Source organism: Scylla paramamosain, chromosome 10 (genome assembly GCF_035594125.1).
Source record: "Scylla paramamosain isolate STU-SP2022 chromosome 10, ASM3559412v1, whole genome shotgun sequence".
NCBI lineage: Eukaryota > Metazoa > Arthropoda > Malacostraca > Decapoda > Portunidae > Scylla > Scylla paramamosain.
The window spans coordinates 26,359,432-26,383,233 of record NC_087160.1 but is presented as its reverse complement, the minus strand read 5'-3'; the positions used below and the strand labels follow the sequence as shown (position 1 = coordinate 26,383,233).

Genomic DNA, 23,802 nt, shown 5'->3' with positions numbered 1-23,802 from the left:
AAAAAGAGACGCCGAGAGAATACCTATTGCCTTTGTGCCTCAAGACGGACTTAATTTTTTTTATTATTCCCTCTTTTTGTGATTTTGTTACTTGTGGCCTGCCTGTAACCAGCCACTTCGCTGCGATATTCAAGTATTCGTCATTATTTTGCAGTTAATCTACAAAAATAGTGATACTGGTGATAATGGAGATCCACTACTCATTATCTGGGTTATCATCGCAGCATAATGGTAATAACTTTTGAGGTTTCAAGACACTTATTCATCAATTTTTGACTACTGCTTTGACACTTTTATGGGACTGGCATTTCAGTGGGCATTTTTTTTTATTGGATTTTTGTTGCCCTTGGCCAGTGTCCTTCCTACATAAAAAGAAAAAAAAAATTGAAATCTCTAATACTTAACATCACCACCATGAACTTTTCTCTTCTTTTTCACTTTCTTCTTCCTTCTTCTTTCTCCTCTTCCTCCTTCTCGTCCTCCCCTGCGACCATTCATCCTAGCACGCGGGCAGCACACCCGCTATTTATTGACGGCTCAGAGTCTGACGCTGGCGTTGACTTTGGACTCGTCTTCCAAGATTTTACCCGGCGTGGCAGTCCCCTCCCGTGTGTCGCAGTTTTTATCACAGATGTGTCCGCCTTCTCACTGTTCCAGCTTTTCTTGTGTCATCTCTATTGCAGGTGGGAAGATGCGTGATATTTTTCGACTTCATTACGGTTCTATTACAATTCCTTTCCTTTGCTCTTTTGACCTCTTTTGAGTTCTTTGCGGCAGACGTGGTCATCAGGTTTTATTTCACTGTGCTTTCATCCGTGAGTCCATCAACGGCAATGAACCAACGGATAAAATAGCTCCTGCCTTTTTCCATTTCCAGGACCTGTTTCTGTCCAGTGGGTGTAAAGATCAGCGGCAGGGTTGATGGAAGGCTCTACCCACCGCTGCCGAGATGAGGGGATCAGGTCTGTAGCGGAGGGGTTCCCAAACTCGGCTCCGTGTACTGCCCTGGCTGGTCTATATAGTTTTCAAGAGTACGTTCTCATGTTTATGTGTAATGCCAATATTGACATTTCCTTCTCCAAACTTTTAGTGCGTCGTGTGGGTGTGCTGGGCGTCCCGAGGCTTTGCGAATATACGCGATGCTTATCGTCCTGCCTCCTGTGCCTTGGTATTATTCCTTTACGCGTCACGACCGAGTGTTAACAATAATGAGTAACTTGATGACAATATGATTAATCCTCCTGTCAATCTAATTATACTTGTAGGAAATCTTACCGTTGAATTCTCCCTGGTCGCTTTCCCAGCGTCAAGTAGGCATGAGTACGGAGATGTGCAGGCGGTGGCGGGTCAACAGCAGGCGGAGGCTGGGTCAGTGGGCAGGCGCGAGGCGGGTCTGTAGGGTCCTGCTGCCTGTTGATCTAGTCGACCCGAGAGCCGCGCGTGGAAGGCTGCCTCCTCCGCCACTGGTGACGTGCGCTCGTGTTCCAACTTGCCTCTGCCACGCTCCTCATCACTCACCTGCCTTCCTGCCACTGTTCCGCCCCGCACACCTGGCGTCCTCGGCGTTTGCCTCCACACAGCTGGCCACTCCTAACATTACTTGATCATTTATTCGGTAATCTTGTCCTTGGACACCGCAAAGGCCAAGCTCGTTAAGAAAACTCGCTGGCCATCGCTCGAGGACAGATTAGCGGCACCATGCCTGGGCGGGGTGGCGGGGGTGGTGCCGGAGTGCAGTGCTCGACTCGCGGCTCGTGCTAGCAAGGCTGCAGTACATCCGCGATGCCTTCTCGGACACGCCACCTCACGGTGCTGTCCCAGGCGGCCTCTGTTTTCTTGCTGGCGGCGGCGGGCGGCGCTGGTGAGTACTTGGCGAATATGGAAAGAGAGAGAGAGAGAGAGAGAGAGAGAGAGAGAGAGAGAGAGAGAGAGAGAGAGAGAGAGAGAGAGAGAGAGAGAGAGAGAGAGAGAGAGAGAGAGAGAGAGACTCAAGTATGCATGTCAATACATGATAGATGACATGGATGAGAGTCACTCCTCAGAAGGTCATATTCCTCTGTGGGCTTTTGATAACAGTCCTTCAGTCGGGAGGAGACAGCTACTCTCGAAACTTTTTTTTTTTTGTCTTGTGTGCGTGATAAAATATCGAGAACTTCTGTGCGTAGAGGAAGGCGAGGAAGGAAAAGTGACGAATTATATTAACTTTTGCTTCTAAAATTAATTCTTACTGCTAAACTCTCTCTCTCTCTCTCTCTCTCTCTCTCTCTCTCTCTCTCTCTCTCTCTCTCTCTCTCTCTCTCTCTCTCTCTCTGTCATTGTTATCTTCCTTTAATCTATCACACTCTCTTTACTTTCCTCCACTCATTTATCTCACCCTCCTCTTCTCTCCTATCCACTCCTCTCCTCCTTGGTCTCTTGTTCGCTGTCAAAATTACTTCACCTTCGGGTTGCCGTTTTAATAAGCAACTCGTAAAGAAAATTTCCTTTGTTTTGATGCAGCATATTATCGCTTCTGAGACAAGGATGAGCGCTCTCTGGCTCGCTCTGTTGCCTGCACGCTCGCTTACACACACACACACACACACACACACACACACACACACACACACACACACACACACACACACACACAGATAGATAGGTTTGTATGTATGTATGTGTATGCAAAAAGTAAGACAAAATTCATTTAAAGACCTCCTTCCCTCAAAGTGTATGCAAGGCGTTTGAGTGAGTAAGCTTGTTAGTCTCCTGTTAATTATGAGGCTGGATCTAACCTTACCTAACATAACCTAACCTGACCAGTGTGGAAATTTGAACCCACTTAATTTTTCAGCGTCAGCATCAGTAAGAGCACTTCTCCTCTCATGTCTGGATACGTTTTACATTATACATTCCCTCCCACTTTTAGTTAGGTACATTATCAAATTAATGTTTCAGTTGCTTGCCACACCATCAAAACCTCTTGCTGTACGTACTACTGGGAAATTTTTAACTAAGAAATGCATAAAAAAAAGAACAAAACACTGAAAACTGGTGATCTATTGTGAGAGTATAGAAAAGTGTTGATCTTTAGGTAAGAGAGAGAGAGAGAGAGAGAGAGAGAGAGAGAGAGAGAGAGAGAGAGAGAGAGAGAGAGAGAGAGAGAGAGAGAGAGAGAGAGAAAACTGACGCATACACCTACCCAACTACCTATACACACACACACACACACACACACACACACACACACACACACACACACACAGTTTAGAGTTTTCATCACTCAGACTTACACCAGATTAGATTTTCCCCAATAGTAGGTAGACCACTTTCCTCTGATTCCCTGCCTGTTCATGGTAAGATGGCGCTTGTTTATTCATTTGAGTAAACCTAGATTATTTTACTAAAGAGAAAATGAAGCCTCAGTTGTCGGTCAGCTTCCTTAGTACGCAGACACACGTTCTTTGTTTCACTCTTGGTATCGTACTTAAAACACGTTCTCCTTGTGACATTATCCAATATCCTAGCTGTCGTTACCGTATTGTGTTTGTCTACCAGAGCACTCCATGACACTTCCTATCAGTGGTGTCTTTTGGAATTTTACTGAAAACGTGCACCAGCCCATCTGATAAAACCTGAAGGGAAGCCATGGCGGTAGAAGAGTTCAGTCTCTAAAAATTCCGAACACTACATGCGGTACGGATCTGGTCTGTAAAGTAGCTCACCGTTCCATAGTGCGTGACTTCTCCCTCACTCCCAAGTCTTCTGATGTGCAAAGAATCTGTTTGGTGTCAGATTTTGTAACCAGGCACTCCATATATCTATTGTTGTTTAGTTTTTTTTTTTTTTTAAGTGTTAGAGTATCATATCCATACACATGCCTACCTACCTATTTATCTACACAACTACACACGCGCGCACACACTCGCATACACATCCTCGAGTAATTGAGTGTGTCTGAACTACCAGCAGATCAGAAGACGTTAGACTGAGGAAGAATACAAAACACAGTGGCAGTGAATGCAGAAGGTTACTCTGCTTCTGACCAGGACTTTACCATTTTGTGTGCTAGTGGAAAAAAAAAAAAGTATAATGAGAACAAGATTTGAGGGAAATTAATGTAACAGGTCTTAGATTTTGTTACTGGACGGTCAGCAGATCAAAGGACTTTAGAATGCGGGGGAAGATAAAACACAGTAGCAGTGAAGGCAGAAGGTTACTGTACTCTTGACTAGGACTATGCCATTTCTGTTGTAAACTAGAAGACATAATGAAAATAAGATATGTGTAGGTCTTCGTATTTCGTACAAAAAAATTATCTCACTCAGGTTCAGATTGTTGTCATTATCATCTTCATCCAACAGCTCTTCCCTAATGATTCTCTTATTGTTCTCTTCTTTTCTTCTCTTTTCTTCCAAAACCTGTACAATATTTTAGTCCTTTCAGTGTTCTCCCCCTGAAGCAATACTCTCAGTATTGATTTTCTTCTTCTGGGTATGCTTATTGGAGTAGTGATCTTTCTTTCTTTCTTTTGAATATCCGGGAGACCGCAATCTAAATGATGTCTGTATGTATGTATGTATGTCAGCTTGGTATATCTTCAACAGTGCCGGAAAGAGTCGTGTGTGTATGGATCCCCACTACGCACATTTGTATATCCATTAGTCAACAAAACACGTAAAATTTGAGGCTTCTCCGCACCACATCTCCCACGAGCTGAGATTACTGCACCGTGCCCTGGCTTCCCCACGTCATAAAACCGAGAGACGCAAAAATAAAAGATAACTGTGAAGGGAAAACTGAATACAAATACCAGAGAATGAAGACACCAGGGAGGAGAAGAGGAAAAGACATACTGTTACATGCAACCTAAAGACACGTCAAAGACCGAAACGATGAGACGGAAGAATACTTTGTGTAGATTGTGAATGTTGCAAAAGGACTGTTTTGGGTTTGAAAAAAATAAACAAATAAAAAATGTAGACGGAGTGGAAATGTAAAACAAAAACTGTAACCGCAAACTGAACTCTGGGAATGAAATATGAGGAATGGTAAAACAACCGTGTCGCAATAGAGTGAACATTTTTTTTTTTTATAAACTTTCTCTCTCTCTCTCTCTCTCTCTCTCTCTCTCTTCTATCCATTTATCTATCAATCTTTACTATTATCTTTATGTTATGTTCTCTATAAATCTATCCATCTGTCTAGCTATCAATCTGTTTATTTATTTACCTCTCTACATGTCTCCTATCTGTCTGTCCATCTGTCCTTCTATTCATCTGTATACCTATCTATCTATTAATCTATCTAACTGTTTATATATTCGTCTATTTATCTATCTATCTATCTATATGTTTATATATACATCTGTCTATCTACCTATCTATCTATTTATCTATCTAACTGTGTCTATTCCTATCTATCCATCTATGATCAGACAGACACAGAAAACATGTATACATTATGCAGAACTCACCTGCACGGGAAATAGGTTGAAAAGAAGGAACGAAAGAACAAAAAATGCGAAATAATTGGAGTGCACTGAACATGGAAAAAAAATAAATAAATAGAAACACCAGAGTTCCCAGTACAAGGAGAGGAAACTAAAAGTGTTAAAATGCAGGTGGGGAAAAGTAAAATAGACAAATACGGAAACAGAATCAGACAAAAGAAAAAAATTTGCGTAAAAAATGAGGTAAGGAAGTGGTCAATTTTAAAGTGATTTTTTTTTTTCTTTTTAATGAAGCATAAATGAAAAATGCTTATTCTTTGCCACGAATATTATTGAATTTCAACTTCAAGAAGAGACTATTTGGAAATTTTACTTAAAGAATCAGATTTTAAGACTTGGAAGTGAGAGTTTGAAGTGGGAGAAAAAAATAGGATGAGGAACGGAAGAAGAAGAAAAAGAAAAAGAAAAGAAAAGAAAAGAAAAGAAAAGAAAAGAAAAGAAGAAGAAGAAGAAGAAGAAGAAGATGATGATGATGATGATGATGATGATGATGATGATGATGATGATGATGAACAACAACAACAACAACAACAACAACAACAACAAAAAGAACGAGAGGAAGAAAAGCAGGAAAAAGACAAAAAAAAAAGTGAGAAAAGGAAATGCAAACACGAAGGAAAGAAGCGATTGATGGAAGAGAGGGAGAGAGAGAAAGGTAGGAAGGAAGGAAGAAAGGAAGGAAAGGTTATGAAATACAAAATGAGAGAGAACTACAACTAAACACAGCGAAGGAAAGTTATAGGAAAATTTCATCTTGTTTTTTCTTTTGTCTGCCTTGCCTCATCCTAACTCCCTCTGAAATTTTCTTATGTAGTACATTTATTTACCTAGTGTGTGTGTGTGTGTGTGTGTGTGTGTGTGTGTGTGTGTGTGTGTGTGTGTGTGTGTGTGTGTGTGTGTATGTGTGTGTGTGTGTGTGTGTGTGTGTGTGTGTGTGTGTGTGTTTAATCTGGGACACAGATGGTTGGTCTGCTGAAGTTTGGCTTTGATTCTGGAATCTCTTAGCAGCCCCCATCCCCAACTCTCTCTCTCTCTCTCTCTATTTCTCTCTCTCTCTCTCTCTCTCTCTCTCTCTCTCTCTCTCTCTCTCTCTCTCTCTCTCTCTCTCTCTCTCTCTCTCTCTCCCCCTTCTAGCCACAAAATACACAACACCTTGCTTTGAAAACATATGCTGCATTTGTTGTGAGCACACGTGAGCCTCTCAAAAGGTCCATTCAGAGCAGCGTGTCCGTCCTCACAAGAGTCATTACTTCTGTGTGTAGCCACTCAAGTCCAGTTTCTTTGGTTACTCTACCAAAACACTCTATGGTACCCCACGAGTGCATGTTCTTGTATCTGCTTCATTGGGAGAAGGATCTTCGAGGTGGTTATGTAGGTGGCGCCTATTGCTCCTTTGGTTTCTTCTGCTAAGGCTTACTATTCAGCTATAACAAAATATATAACCAGGTGTACGTAACCTCGGAGGCTTCGCATGATTAGTAATCAGGACAGAACAAGAAATAACAGGTTCGGACTTGATTAAGTTAGAATTTTAAGAAGAGATTGAAAGAAACTGGTTCTCAAAATAGACTTGATAGATTAACGGAATGCATTCAGTAATCAGATTATTAGTGCTGGATCATTAGAGAACTTTAGAAGATTAAACATATTTATAGATGGGGATCATAGACGGAAATAGGTCAGTATGTTTTATTCAGGGACTGACACGTGTAGGACTGATGGCTTTCTGGCTTCTAGCAGTTTCCATTATTTTCTTGTGTTCTTGTGATTTTTGAAAGTCACTACCAGCAAAAAGAAGTAATTAAACTTAAAACATTGAGTGACTGTAGTTATATTGTCAGGGATTGTGTAATAGTGTGTGAGTTTATTAAAGGCAAGCTTGTAGGTGTAAGGCAGGTGAGGCAGGAGCGTGTGATAGCATAAAATATTTGGTAATGACAAAATGAAAGCCACGGTAAAGTAAAAAGTGACATGGTGAAGGAAATTTTTATTATAATTATTATATTTATAAGAGTGGGGAGAAGTTTCAAAGATCGACTATTGCCAGTGACTGTGTGTGTGTGTGTGTGTGTGTGTGTGTGTGTGTGTGTGTGTGTGTGGAGGGAGGGGGTGAGTAGATACGTGGCTGAGCATAAAAGCATGTTCTACAGGAATATGTAATTGCCTCTGGTGAAACACATATTAGTTTAAAAGTGGAGGGATGCTTATTGCTAAGAATAAAGGCTTACAATAACAAAAGAGAAAGAAATATATATATATATATATATATATATATATATATATATATATATATATATATATATATATATATATATATATATATATATATATATATATATATATATATATATATATATATATATATATATATATATATATATATATATATACGTACACCCCCCACACACACGCACATAAATAACTCTAGTTTTCTACCGCTATTTATCTATAAAAAATAAATTATTCCTTCATATGTTCTTGTTCATAGAGGGAGTTACTGTAAGGAAGGCAAGTGACAAGAACACGAACACACAGCAGGAAAACGAGAAAGAGCGTGAAAGAGCCCGCAGGAAAAGGGTATTGAAAGGCATGAATAACAGTAACATCCACTTTGCTTTGTGTCTCTTAAATGTGAAACGAAAAGTAGTGAAGAAGAATCTATAAATAAATAAAGCTGAGAAAAAAAAAAGACACGTGGAACAAAGAAATAGTGAATCATAAATAGAAATAGTGAAATATATGCACATTTGTGACTGAAAACAGCTGTCATTTTAAGTTTATCTCGTGCCACATAAGAATAGATATGAAAATAATAAGAGGAAAGGGGAAAAACAGATGAGAAGAGAAGTGCTCAGTGAAATAGTGAAATAGAATAAAATGCATTTGTGAAAAAAAAAAAAAAATATGCCGCGCCTGAAAGGAATATCAGGTGTAAATAGACTGTCAAACGATTCTGTGAAGGGAAGGAATACTCGCAGATCACTTGAACACGGAGGAAAAAAAAAGAAAAAACGAATAACGCAGTGAGAGAGAGAACGTACGTGCAAGACTAGGAAGAGATCACTTGTAAGACGGAAGACACGATAAGGAAATATGCGAGGAGAATGTATATAAAGCACGAATGTATTGTAGTGTGTGTGTGTGTGTGTGTGTGTGTGTGTGTGTGTGTGTGTGTGTGTGTGTGTGCGCGCGCTTCATCAAAGACAGCAAAAGAATACAGAAGAAAACAATTATTCCTTCATATGTACGTCCCTTTAAACAAAGCAGCGGAGTAAAAAAGGAAAATAATCTACTCAATCCTTTGATCCTCACCCCTTGAAGGAGTTATAATGTGCTGGAAGATGACACATGACAACGAAGTGCTCAGACGATTAGTAGTAAAAGTGACGAAACCGTGGAGACACATATGATCTTTGGATTAGTAAGATTATATGCAATATTATTTTGTCGTAGTTTGTCGTTGTTTATATTATGTTATGTTAGATGGTTTATATCAGAATGTGTTAACCCTTTCACTGCTACGATCGCTCTTCGTTAACCTTCCAAGCACTGTAGAAACTGTTTGCTTGAGACGCAGTAGAGAAAAGAGAGAAAACAGAAGATTAGCTTTGTCTTTTCATGCTACAGATGTATTTACGAAAGCTTAGCACAAAAAATAGTGTTTAATAAGTAACAAGTGTTGAAGGGAAAATTTTGTCTAGAAGGGAAAGGGTTAAGTAAGGTGGGGTAGGAAAAAGATGGGTTATGTTAGAGAAGTTACGTTAATTGGGATAGGTAAAAGATAGGTTATAATAGAATAGATTAGGTGGGGTAGATTAAAGATAGGTTAGGTTAGGTGGGATAGGTAGAAAACAGGTTGTGTTAGGATATATCAAGTTATGCGAGCTGGGGTAGACTGAGGACTGAATATATATATACTCGTATATATATATATATATATATATATATATATATATATATATATATATATATATATATATATATATATATATATATATATATATATATATATATATATATATATATATATATATATATATATATATATATATATATATATATATATATATATATATATATATATATATATATATATATATATATATATATATATATATATATATATATATATATATATATTTAATGTACATCACGGTAGCGACTGACAAGATAAGCAATGTACCACTTAAGAAATCTCCCAGCCATGACAACATTAGCGGAGCAAAACACGAAAAGACTGTGCGAAAATATGGGACTTAAAAGAATTAGAAGACAAAATCATACCAGTAACCTTAGACTTGGCTGTTGCTAGGAGCCGTCACTGCCGCCTCCTTTCACTCTGCACATGAAAAATCTTCATGCAGTGACGAGGCAAGCAGCTGAAAGAAGAAATTGCTTTTAACTCTTTCACTGTTATTTGCCACATCTCTCTTTAATTACTAACCATTATAAGACCTCTTTTCTTGTTCTACAGCCATCTCTGAACATTGTACTGTCTAGAAATTGCAAAATAATTTTTTTTTTATCCCCTTCTCTCTTGCGGATGCTTATAAAGATTCAAAAGATTCTATATATTGCTTTTAGTGCTGTGAATTATTGTACTCCACAGTGAAAGGATTTATTTGTCTCAAAATACCGGGGTTGGCATTAAAAAAAAAAAAAAAAACCCAAAAAAGTTAATAAAACCAAGCCTGTTTTTTTTTTTTGGGGGGGGGTGTTTAAAAAATATTTTACATACCAAAATTTTTTTCTACATCATATTGATAATTAAAGTCTATATATGTGCATATACATAAAAAAAAAAAAAAAGAATGTAAAAGTAGTCAAGTCTCAATTCATCCATCTATCAATTCGACACAACTTTTTAGACAATTATCCCCTTTTCTTCAATGACACTCAGCTGTTCCCCTCTTCTACAATGAACATCCTCGGTCTGTCCTTTACTTATAGTCTAAACTGGAAACTCCACATCTCATCTCTAGCTAAAATAGCTTCCATGAAGTTCGGTGATCTGAGTTGCCTTCGTCAGTTTTTCTCACCCCCCCAGCTGCTAACTCTGTTCAGGGGCCTTATTCATTCGTGTATGTAATATGCTTCACATGTTGGGTGGGGGGGGGGGTTCCACTCATACCGCTCTTTTACACAGCGTGGAATCAAAAGCTTTTCGTCTTATCAATTCCTCTTCTCTGTCTTCAGCCTCTCTCTCATCGCCACAATATTGTATCTCTTGCTATCTTTTACTGTTATATTCATGCCAACTGCTCTTCTGATCTTGTTAACTGCATGCCTTTCCTCCTCCAGCGGCCTCGCTGCTCACCCCTATTATGTCCACCTCTCTAATGCAAGAGTTAACCGATATTTTTAATCATTCATTTCTTTTTTTGGTAAACTCTAGAACTCCCTGTCTGCTTCTGTATTTCCTCTTTCCTATGACTTGAACTCTTTCAGGAGGAAGGTTTCAATGCACTTATCCTGCAATTTTTGACGACCGGCGCCTCAGTGGACCTTTTTTTTTTCATTATATTTTTGTTGCTCTTGGCCGGTCCCTCTCCTACATGAAAAAAAAACTTCAAACCTTTTGTTTCACTTTTAGATTACATTTTAATTGTTTATTTAAACTGATATACATATAAATATGAAGAATAAAAAATAAATAACCCCTCCCCCCAAAAAAAAAAAATAAATAAATAAAATCCCCCAAAACCCTGTCTTTTTTTAATCCGGGTTTTTTCTAACAATGCAAAATACTGAATACTGCAATATAATGCAATTATGCGAGAGTTTACATATGAGGAATTCAATGAAGGTCAGTGAAGATGTTTAATGTAAAGAAGAGGAAAAGTTACGTGTTGCTGACAGAAAAGGTGACAGGTGTGGGGAAGACTGTGTAGTACTGAAAATAGAAATAATGTAGTTTTCGACGAGCTGAAAATGTATGACTAATCTCTAAGCGTCCTACTGATAAATAACACAGATAAAATGAGAGGCATTGTGTTGCATTTCTTTTGAGATGATATATGATTCCCTTGGATAAAAAAAAAAAAAGTTTGCTCAAATGTTGCTGGGAAATAAGCATAAGTACACGGGACGCTGTTTGAGTGAGATCAGTGTTCAACAGCAGGAGAGTTCATGACAGCACACAACCTTCTGGAGTGACATGGCAGAGCAGGGGAAAAAAAAAAGATTACTTTCTATATAAGCAACAGTTTGGGGCTGAAAGGATTCAAGTCGTAAAGGTATTGTGGAAAGAACAGACTCCCGTACTGCGTACTAGGAAATTAATTTTATTCCAGGCTATTGAAACGCCTTGAATGGCCTGATGATACACGAAAGGGTTTCACCTGAGGCCTCGAGAGAACGATAAGGATCCCATTAAACATGTAAGAAGATTGCCATCATCCCGACTTTTACAGTTCATTCGTATTGGAGAATCTTCTTACTCGGGACAGTTGCACAAGCTTCAGAAAGGCAGACTATTGAGGTCACTGAGAGACGATTTGAAGGACCACAGGTACTACAAGCTTCAGGGGATACCAAGGTGGGTTCAGAGCATCATCATGAGGTTACTTACAGAAGACTAAGAGTTGGAGAATCTTTTAACTAATTAAAATGTTTCTCATAATCAAAGAATGTCAAGACGAAATGTCGCCGAAATCAATACAGAGAAAGTCAGGAGAGTTATCAAGGCCTCTCTGAATCTCTTCTTCAAGGGCAGTCAGGCTTTTGAGCTGAGTCTGATCCCAGGAGCGCTAGTTCAGCCGGCCCTTGTGTAGAGCCTTTGGAAGTATAACTTGAATATGTATATTTTTGTGTGCGTTTCGGAAAAAAAAATCCTGGCAATAGAGAGTGGGATCAACTGTTGTCTGCCGTTAATGAGGCACCGTAAATAGAGCTGTAATGGCGCCTCTTTAGTGCCACGTGGCCTCTGCAGCTCCCTCTCTCTCTCTCTCTCTCTCTCTCTCTCTCTCTCTCTCTCTCTCTCTCTCTCTCTCTCTCTCTTTCTCTCTCTATGGTACGAAGTTTATGTTTGTTCTTTACCGCTGCAAGACGTATTCCAATATACATGCCCTCATCACTCCTGACAGAATATCTACGTGACCTTCATTCCAGGCAAGCGTCCACCAGCCTTCCCTGCCAGTCTACTTCCCCGCGCTGGAAGGCTGGCAGGAGGGTACACTGGGAGAGCAGCTGTACCATCCCCTTCTGCACTTCCTGTTCCTTCTCCCAGCGGGCTGTCCTCACGCTGAACCTTTCCCAAACATCGCCTGAACCGAGCTCACAGATTTGGCGAAGTATTTTCTCCTCACACTCCATCGAGCATCATGTAACTCACTTGCGGGTGATGGCGCGGCCCGAGTGCCCAGGAGAATTGAATCACGACAGGAGACGCCATTCAGCTTGTAATATTTTATTTCTTGTTCCTCTTCTTATGCATACGATATGACCTCAGTTCTGAGAAAACACACGCCTGTTATTAATTACCTTAATTTAAGAACAATGTAAATTTTTCAGTGTCTATAGAAAATGCAGAAGATATCAAATACCTCTTCCCTTCATTATAAGAAGCCATAAGTTTTGGAGGCGTGAACTTCCTGATAATATACGTACATCCATTACCAACAACCTTACAGTGAATTATGAATTATGGTAATGTAACTGCAGTGTATTCAATGTTTAAAGAAAGCGCAGTCCTGTATACCCATTCCACTTCCCATTCCATTCAGGGATCACACAGGCCTTAAGTTCCTTATAATGTACGTACGTTATCTCGTAGAGTAATAATTTAATTTGCATTCAGCGTTTATAGAAAGTTCCGACCTATTCCAACTGTAAAAACCCAGGAAACATGAATGCACTACCACATGTTCTCTATTAAGAACATGAGAACATAAGAAAATAAGGAAAGATGCAAGAAACCACCAGCTACATTACAGGAGTGTGTACGAGGCAAGAAGTGACAAACAGGCATCTTAAAACCTATCAGAGAGGACCTTCAAAGCATCACAACACACTGAAACGCACACCACACAAACAACCTAAAGTCACGATGTAAGACCAGGCACTCGGAACACAGCTCTCAGTTCCCCAAAGCCCACCAGCCACACAAGCAAGGACAAGTAGAGGGAATTTTTTTTTTTTTTCACCAAGGACAGACAAGATATTCAGGGGACATCCGCGTCTCCCTCTAGGGGCATTCCTTATTACTGTCCAGAGTCTTAGAAAACATCACAGAGAGCAGCGACAAAGGACCCAAAAACTGGAGGTGTGTTATATGTTATTCAAAACACACGGAAGCAAGGCAGGTACTCTCTCTCTCTCTGTGTGTGTGTGTGTGTGTGTGTGTGTGTGTGTGTGTGTGTTCTCGCATGTGGAGAGAGAGAGAGAGAGAGAGAGAGAGAGAGAGAGAGAGAGAGAGAGAGAGAGAGAGAGAGAGAGAGAGAGAGAGAGAGAGAGAGAGAGAGAGAGAGAGAGAGAGAGAGAGATGCTTACATAATAACTTCCCAAACCAGACACGCCACCCCACACACACACATAATAAATTAACTGTTCTTGGTGTCACAGAAACAAGATCAGATAAGCACATTGACTCAATCTATCAATTACCTGGATACAATATGTTTACTAACTCGAGAAATACGCATGGTGGTGGAGTCTCATTGTACATCTCTGCCGATTATCATTCATCTGTGATAAGTGAGTTCACATTATCAAATAACTTTGTAGAATGTATAGGTGTGGAAACTACTATAAATAAAAGCAAGTCATTATTCATGTTGCTTTATAGGCCTCCAAATAGTAGTATTATCAAATTTTTAGAAGTAATGTCTGAATTTCTCTTACTTGATCATAAATTTAAATTTATGAAGATTTACATTTTTCTGGTGATTTTAACCTGGATTTACTGAAGCTTCGAGACAATTCTGTTTATGAATTTATTAATTTGATGTACTCTTTCTCTCTTTTCCCTCTAATTACAAAGCCGACAAGAGTAACTAACAACACAGCTACTCTCATAGATCACATTTGGACCACACAAATAGAATCAAATATTGCTTATCACATAATATATTCAGATATTAACGACCATTTCCCGATCATTTCTTTGTTTAAGTGTGAGTATAGTTGAAGTGTTCATCCTAAATACGTTAATAAGAGATTTGTTACACCTATAGCTTTAGAACATATAAATGATGATCTAAAACAAAAAAAAACTGGAATGATTTATTAACTTTAACTTGTCCAAATGTTGTTTATAATCTTTTCCATGACGCAATAAGTATCTTATATGATAAACACTTTCCATTGAAAAAATATCGAATAAATAGCAAAAATGAGATAAGTCCGTACATTACTCCTGCATAAAAAAAACCGTATAAAAGAGAGGAATAGATTAGAGAAACTAGCGAAGAAATGGCCCATCACTTTTGGAGAAACTTATCGTCGATACAGAAATGACTTAACTTCAACACTAAGAGCAGCAAAAAACAAATATTATAAAGACAATTTAAGGGAAAACCAAGGTAATTCCAAAGCTCAGTTGAAAACCATTAATTCTTTACTTGGCAGAACAAATAGTCAAACAAATAAAAACATAACTGAGCTCAAACCTGAATGTAGTAGCATCCCTAAAGCATTTAATGAACACTTCTTGAATAAAGGTATTAACCAGATAAGTGGAACAGGATACGAATATAAGAGATATCTAAATGACCCTCCCATATTTTCACTTTACTTCCACCAACACATGAAAAAGAAGTAGAAACTTATCTTAATGATTTACAATCCGTTGCATCAGGATACGACGAAGTATCATCACTAGTACTAAAACATGTATCGTCAGAAATTTCTGCTCCACTTACTCACATAATCAACCTCTCCTTGAGATCAGGCATTTTTCCAGATGCAATTAAAAAGCCAAAGTAATACCATTGTATAAATCTGGGAACAGAAATGATATAAACAATTATCGTCCTATTTCAATCCTGCCAGCTGTCAATAAGATGTTTGAAAAGGTAATTTCCGTTCGTTTAACTAGCTACCTACAAAATCATAACTTACTGTCTGAATACCAACACGGGTTTCGAGCAAACAGGTCCACCGAATCAGCAATATTACAGTTTGTGAGTAATGTTTATATCTTTTTGGAAGAAAAGCTCAATGTTGTTGGCGTATTTATTGATCTCTCAAAAGCATTCGACACACTCGATCACAAAATTCTTCTTGATAAACTGGAACACTTAGGCGTAAGAGGCATTCTTCTAAACCTGTTTAGGAGTTATCTTACCAATAGAACTCAGTCGGTTTTTTGTAACATGAATTTTTCACCATTTATAGCCTTGTCTAAGGGTGTACCACAAGGATCTGTTTTAGATCCACTGTTATTTTTAATATATATCAATGATATTGTAAACGTTAGCGCAGAGCTAAAATTTGTTATGTATGCTGATGTATGATGTTGTTGGCCAACAGTAATATACATCAGCTGCACGAAATGCTTAACCTGGAATTAAACTCTATAAATAAATGGATACAATATAATAAATTAAAGCTAAATATCTCAAAAACCAAATATATACTCTTTCAGAACAGGTGAGTAAGAAATCAAATGCCACCATTACAAATAGAGGGCGATGTAATACAACAGGTTAATCATATGAAATTCCTTGTTATAATTATTGACTCTAATCTTAACTGGAAATATCACATTGATGAAATTTGTGTAAAACTATCCAAAAGTTTGTGGCTTACTCTATAAAATGCGACATAATCTTACAACAGAGGCTATGATTAGTATATATTACACATTATGTTATCCTCACCTTATTTACTGTGTACCAATATGGGCATGTACTTGACCTTCGTTCCTCGACAAACTGGTTATTTCCCCCAAAAAAAAAGTATTTAGATGTATATTTTTTCTTCATAAATTTGACTCTACTGCCACTATTTTTTCTACTACTAAACTTAAGAAATTTGATTTTATTCATAAATATTTCACTTTATTACTTATATTTAAAACTGTGCCATATTATAGTGGAAATAATGTCTTTAAAATTGTTGACAACCCAAGAAGCACTAGGAGCAATAATGTTGACTTGTACTGCCCTCATTTCAGAACAACTCTCTTTAAAAATAGTGTATTACGTTTTGGTCCTCAATTATATAATAGTCTACCACTAGAACAAAAGTTACTCCTTAGATCAAGCAATATTTCAACATTTAAAAGAAAAGTTAAGAACTATCTAGGAAATTTCGTAATATAATTGTTTCACTATTTAACTATAATATTTTTTTTGTATTGCTTTATAACTATAATAATAATCGTGTGTTTCGTTTTCTTATTTATAATTGTACATAGCACATATGTAACCTTATGTTAACATTTATATATCTATACATCCGCTTAACTTTTAGTACTTAATAATGTCTGTCACGGAGTTTACGCTCGACACACTGTTGCTGTATCAACAATATTTTTCTAATGCATGTATATATCGTATATAATGTTTAATAGCAATAAATGTTCACTTACTTATTTACTTACACACACACACACACACACACACACACACACACACACACACAGCATCACAAAACAGCGACATTGCTTTCGTAGTTAAGCTGGAGTAACTCAGTATACATCCTACATGCACTCGAGTCATTCCTTCTATCTACACACACACACACACACACACACACACACACACACACACACACACACACACACACACACACACACACATAACCTCACCAAACGTAAACTCTCACCTGATACGCCCTTATCTCAGAGCCTCGGACTTTCTATGCTTTCAGCTGAGAGACTTAGTAGGAAGAAGTTACGATTAAGTGTACGGCGTGGAGAAGTGGAGGATGGCAGCTCTGATTATAAAGTTAATTAAGAAGCAACAGCGGCCAAGCGGTATGAAGCAAGGTGTGGGAAACTAACTATATAGAAACCTGATGTTATTATCGGATGAAATGTATGCATGTTTGGATGCAATACGTGAGAGAAGAAGGGGAAAATATGGAAAAGAAGGGAGAAAATGAGAGGATGTTACGATACAAAATGTATTATTCATAAAAAAAAAAATGTAATAAATTCTGAGATAACAAGTGAAAAATCAAGACACAAAAGAAACTCCTAATTGTTGAGAAGAAACTGTATGCAAGAAATAAGAAGTAGGAAAAAAAAATAAATAAAAAAAAAAGAAATTCAACTTACAAAAGAAAATATACAGAAAGAGATTAACTTCCCAGACAAAGACGCGGAGTAAAAAAAAAACAAAAACAACGAAAATCAATCACTCCAAAACTTAACCACGATAAAAAAAAATATAACTACATTCAATAAGAGAAGCTAAGCCAGCGAGAGAGGGAGGGAGGGTGGAATGTGTTTAATGAGCGCCCGCTGATTAATACATGGACAAAGTAAAACAAAGGTACGGAGGATAATGGCAGGGAACAGAAAACGAGGGACACAATTAGAGAAAATGGGAGGTGAATGGTATACACAACAAAACACAGAATGGCTCCCAAATGATCAGAGTGAGGACAGCGCGAGGACAAACAGGCACTAGGGGAACATCTGGTGCTCTCTCTCTCTCTCTCTCTCTCTCTCTCTCTCTCTCTCTCTCTCTCTCTCTCTCTCTCTCTCTCTCTCTCTCTCTCTCTCTCTCTCTCTCTCATATCCTCAATTATTATAACAAAGGAAATAAAAAAATAACACCAAGGTTTATATATCAGTAAATCAAACACACACACACACACACACACACACACACGTGCAGATAAAAGAAAGGAAAACAGAAGCAAAGGAAAGAGCAGGGAAGAAACATACCAAACAATATTGCCAATAAAACAACATTGGAACTTATCCAAACACACCACAACAACAGATCACACCCATCCCCCCATCTACCCACACCAACACTCACTCACACACACATACACACACACACACACACACACACACACACACACACACACACACACACACACACACACACACACACACGAGCACGAAACTAATCGAAACAATACAACGCAACACAAAACAACACAACACAGGGGAAAACTCGAAACAAAACAGCAAGAATCACTTTCACCACACACACACACACACACACACACACACACAGTCCCCAAAGACCCTCCTCCCCCCCCACATACCAGCACATAGTAACACAGAACATTACAAAGGCGCGAGCGACTTATTTTCACCCCACCCCCTGCCCAATACCCTGCCTCCTCCACCTCCTTCTCTCCCACCAGCCCGACAGTGGGACCAACACACACCGTGGACAAAACATTCCTCGATTAAGCGTCCGGAAAGCTGTGTGGAAGCGTGCTCTGATGTGCGGGTCAAGCTGGATTAAATGTGCATATTTTTTTTTCCGGGTGTGAGTGTGAGTGTGTGTGTGCGTGTGTGTCCACGTGTGAGCGTCAGTCAAACTAATTAATTGCCGTCAGGGAATCAACACTCGCTGATGGCTTGTTGTTTTGCAGTGGCCACAGATGTTTGTTTGTTTGTGTGGTGTGTTTTGGGTGGCACGTGCGTGTATGCCTATGTATGTGTATGTATGTGTATGTTTGTTCATTTCTCACGTGGATATGTGAGTCTTTACTTTTAAACGTTCATATACTATAAAGTCACCTAATGCACCTTGGCTCCCTTCTTTAATACTTTCTATACCTGCTCGCCTATCTTGCTGTCTATACCTGCCTGTCTACGTTGCTGTCTGTCTGTTGTCTGTCTGTTAAGTTAATTTCCCCCTCCAATCAAGCAAATAAAAGTGTTTTGTCCGCTTGGCAATACGGAGTTTCTCTCACTCTCTCTCTCTCTCTCTCTCTCTCTCTCTCTCTCTCTCTCTCTCTCTCTCTCTCTCTCTCTCTCTCTCTCTCTCATTACGTGTTCGAGTATCTTTCTGTTTGTCCTCCTGTGTTCTCGCCTGAGCCTCGTCCCACAAGCCCGTGTCCAATGTATAGTTTTGTATTAGTCCCAGTGCTGTCCCCTATATTAGTGTCGTGTTTTTGTGTGTAAGGTTTTGTGTACCGGAGTGTTGGGTATCGAGAGAGAGAGAGAGAGAGAGAGAGAGAGAGAGAGAGAGAGAGAGAGAGAGAGAGAGAGAGAGAGAGAGAGAGAGAGAGAGAGAGAGAGAGACGTTTTTTGAAGAATATAAAGGTAAGTTGTTTTTTTTCAGTCTCTCTCTCTCTCTCTCTCTCTCTCTCTCTCTCTCTCTCTCTCTCTTTCTCCGTACAATATCTTCCCACAAGCAAATAAAACTTTAATCACACGCTGATTAAAAAGAAAGACAAGAAACAAGAGACATGAAAACAACAAACAAATAAATAAACAGAAAAGACACACACCAAGAAAAAAAAAAGAAAGAAAAAAGAAAAAAAGAAAGATCAAGGGAACCATCACCGAGAGAGCAGAGGGAAAGAGAAACAAACAAGCAAACAAGCAAGCAAATAAATAAACGGGAAAAACATACAATGATGCACAACAATAAGGCTTCTGGGGACTGCAACAGGCGTGAAATGTGGGTGGAAGAGGAGGAGGAGGAGGAGGAGGAGGAGGAGGAGGAGGAGGAGGAGGGATGGATGATGGACGGATTGTTGGAAGCTGAAAGATCAAATGTAAAAAAAGGAGAAAGCCATGGCATCTCTCTCTCTCTCTCTCTCTCTCTCTCTCTCTCTCTCTCTCTCTCTCTCTCTCTCTCTCTCTCTCTCTCTCTCTCTCTCTCTCTCTAATCACTGAAACCTTTCCCGGTCCTTCCTTTCCTCTTCCCCTCCTACTGCCGCTCCTCGCCTCTCTCCTTCACTCCCTTCTATTACCCTCACTTTTTGCCAGCTTTATCTTCCTTTCAACAAGAGTACAAAGAGCAACAAACGACGCAGAGGGAAAAGAAACCACTACAACTGCCATTCCTTCCTCCTCTCTCTCTTTCTCTCTCCTCTTGTCTCTCCTTCAAGACAGCAATTGGGGTCAACAGGAGAAAAAAACCGCATGTTCTGATACGGGAGTTCCTGTTATTCTTTTTCTTTCTCTCTTTCTGCCTCGTTCGATTTTTGCTTTTTTCTCCCTTCCCAGCTCTCTCTCACTATACTTCCTCCTCCTCCTCCTCCTCCTCCTCCTCCTCCTCCTCCTGCAGCAGCCAGAACGCGGGACCATGGCCATGTCAGGAGTGTTTTGTTTGGCCTAAATATTCGGAACCCCAGCGAGGGAAAAGGTTGAGTGAGCTGGTTCAGTAGTTTGGCCTCTCCTGGCAGTGTCAAGAGCGGCCAATCTTATCTGCAATTCCAAGTGTCTCTCAGTCCCCCTCCCTAACTTGTCTCTCTCTCTCTCTCTCTCTCTCTCTCTCTCTCTCTCTCTCTCTCTCTCTCTCTCTCTCTCTCTCTCTCTCTCTCTCTCTCTCTCTCATTCATATGACTGGTTCATAGCTTGCAAGGGAAGGAAAGTCTAAGTAAATGAGTACAGTGTGTGTGTGTGTATATAACGGTCTTACATGCCCTCCTCCTCCTCCTCTTCCTCCTCCTCCTCCTCCTCCTCCTCCTCCTCCTCCTCCTCCTCCTCCCCCTTCCTTATGTTGACCCTTCCCTTTATGACCTCGTGGCGCGGGTCAAGGTTCTGCAGAGGAAAGTTTGGACATCATTATGGCGTGTTTATTTCTCTGTTTGTTTCCTTTATACTGAGAGTTTTGCATTTAGTGTTGGTCTTGTTTTTCCTCACTTCTATATAACTTTCTTTTTCTTTTTTTTTCTTTTTTGCGGGAGAGGAATATACTACTGTGGTCTCTGGGTATGGCACGCGGCTGGAGGTCAAAGCAGGCAGGAGGAGGTAAGGATGAGTCTAGTGAATACGAGGGGAGAAGTCTTCGTCGGTTACTGTCCTACATCTCTTTCAAACAGTCTCGTAAGGACTAACCTATGTGGTGCTATTTGTTCTTTCTTTATGTCTCTTTCGTGTGGTCTGTACTGCCGAGTGTTCTGCAGCGGGACGTCAGCAGACAAACCCCACACAGGAAGGTCAGTTTATGGACCTCCCTGCACACACCATCCGCATCCCGCCCACGTCTCGGACAATAACATTTACCTCCAGCAGCCCTTCCTCCGCCCTCACTCTCTCGCAAACATACACAGGGCTATTTGCGTGAACAGCAGTACTACTCCGCCTCCCCGCCTCGCCTCAGTAGCTCTTCAAGTAAAAAATGGAAAATAAAAGTAAGAAACGTGGCCTTCCAGGTGGATGCTGCAAGCGTCTTAGGGTGGTGTTCTGAAACGCTTTTCTCTCACCACGACTATTTCAAAGGTCATTGAGATTAGCCGCGTTCTCAAGAGTATTTCTCCTCTTAATAGTGTAGATATTTTGTTAATGTGTCACCACAACAGTAAAAGTATCATTAAAAATTCGTGTCACTCCAACAAGAGCCTTTTTGATGTTAGTGGAAGTGCGGCGCAGAAGTGTTTTCAGAACATGATTTAGTGCGAGGGCTGGGATGCTGATGTGCTGGGATGAAGAAATCTTTAACAACTTCAGGGACGTTAAGATGCTGAGGAAGTTATGAAACACTTGCGTGGTTGGGAGGAAAATTTATATTCGAGATAGAGAGTATATGCAAATCTTACGTCCACTTCCTTTTTTTTAACTACAGACCCCAAGAGGCCCCGCCAGTTTATGCAACATGGTTCTAAGTTCCTGAAGGTTCCTTGTTTACTTTTTGCAAACCTCCGGCAGTCAGAGAAACCAGCCATCAAATGATTATGGTGTTTAATACTTTTCTCGCTAACATTACCTTATGCATATTTCGTAACAGAGGCGTCTGTTTTTAGTAGCGAGTTTGATGAGGTAGATACACCGGTCAAAAATCTTCATTACGAGCGGAATTTTGCGAGGTGTTTGCCTTGCTCAACACACTTCCTTTTTTATAGCCTCGTAAAACCCTATATAATATGCAAATCAATATGTTCACAGAAAAAAAAAAATAACGAAATTACAGTTTAATTTCCTGTTTCTATAGCAAACTCGCAGTTCTGTGATAAACAACTCCAGTCAACTGTCGATTTATAAAAAAGTTTAACAGGAAATCTACGGTGTTGTGCAGTATGATGCAGGTGTGCTTTGTGGAAGAGGCTTAACAAATACCCACATAATTATTACTGACTAAACTCGGGCGGGGCGGAATCGTTGTGTGGGAGGGCGATAACAAAGCTACATCGGCCTGTCAAAGTGTCATGTGTTATCCGCTCTCCCATTTCGCATTTAATTAATAATATTCCATACGAAAAGAAGTAAGAAATTATGTAATATTTGTTTTCACATGTTTTCCCATCAAAGAATACAGTAAGTCACTTTATGGAAATTATTAACTCAAGGTCAAACCCAAGAAACGCACCGCAAGAGTCTAATCAGTGACCTAAATTAAATTCAAGACGACGCAACATAGAAGACACAGGAATCTCTCTCTCTCTCTCTCTCTCTCTCTCTCTCTCTCTCTCTCTCTCTCTCTCTCTCTCTCTCTCTCTGTTACAGCAGCACCTCTTGAAAGTTCACAAACACTCTTCGCTCCGTGTGTCCGGAAAGACCGCTGAAGAATGGCAGAATGATTAACAAGTGGTTGACTCGAAGCCACTTAACGACTTATGAAAAATCGGTCATAGGTGGATAGAATATGAACGTACTCGCGGTCGTGTGTGTATATGTGTGTGGTGTGTGTGTGTGTGTGTGTGTGTGTGTGTGTGTGTGTGTGTGTGAGTGTGTGTGTGTGTGTGTGTGTCGAATGATGAACTAACTGCTGTGTCTCCTATAAAACCTTACCATAATACACCCATTACGTACATCTGAAGTTTGCATACAAGAACTATCTCTCCTGTGTAATGTGCCTGTATAATGAAACTCTCTGTATGAAATGCTTGGTGTCTCTTTCGTATGTGTGAGACTTTGGCCAAGAGTAGCGAAAAAGATAACAAGAAGGCTCTGTGAAGGTGCTAATCTCTAAGGGAAACAGTTCAAAAGCAAGTCCAAATTTGGATCATACACAGTCTCTAGATCTCTTAGAAACTACCGAGCTTTACTTTTTTTTTTTTTTTTCAGTGACCTGTATTCTTTTTGTAGCATGAGGAGAACATTTCTGGGATCTTATTGTACACGTCTTAAGCACCAAAGGCTTTGTATTCTCCTACATACACTCCGAGTAGAAATTATTAAGTGAAAGTTTTGCAGCTGAATCCTCTCATCGGTGTGAGCAAAAGCAGCTAAGTGCAACAGCCTTGTGTTTTAAACTAGTTGTATGAAAGAATGCAGCTTTGAC

At 39.5% G+C, this 23,802-nt stretch overlaps 1 protein-coding gene across 1 annotated transcript in view; it reads left to right on the top strand.

The window, feature by feature from the left end:
• The first annotated feature begins 1,419 nt into the window (after positions 1–1,419).
• The window catches only part of LOC135104001 (zwei Ig domain protein zig-8-like), an 81,463-nt gene continuing 59,080 nt past the window's right edge, over positions 1,420–23,802 (top strand). Inside the window, exon 1 of the mRNA XM_064010864.1 lies at positions 1,420–1,861. Coding sequence (XP_063866934.1) covers positions 1,783–1,861 — 79 coding nt within the window. The 5' untranslated portion in view covers positions 1,420–1,782. The remainder of the gene's footprint in view (positions 1,862–23,802) is intronic.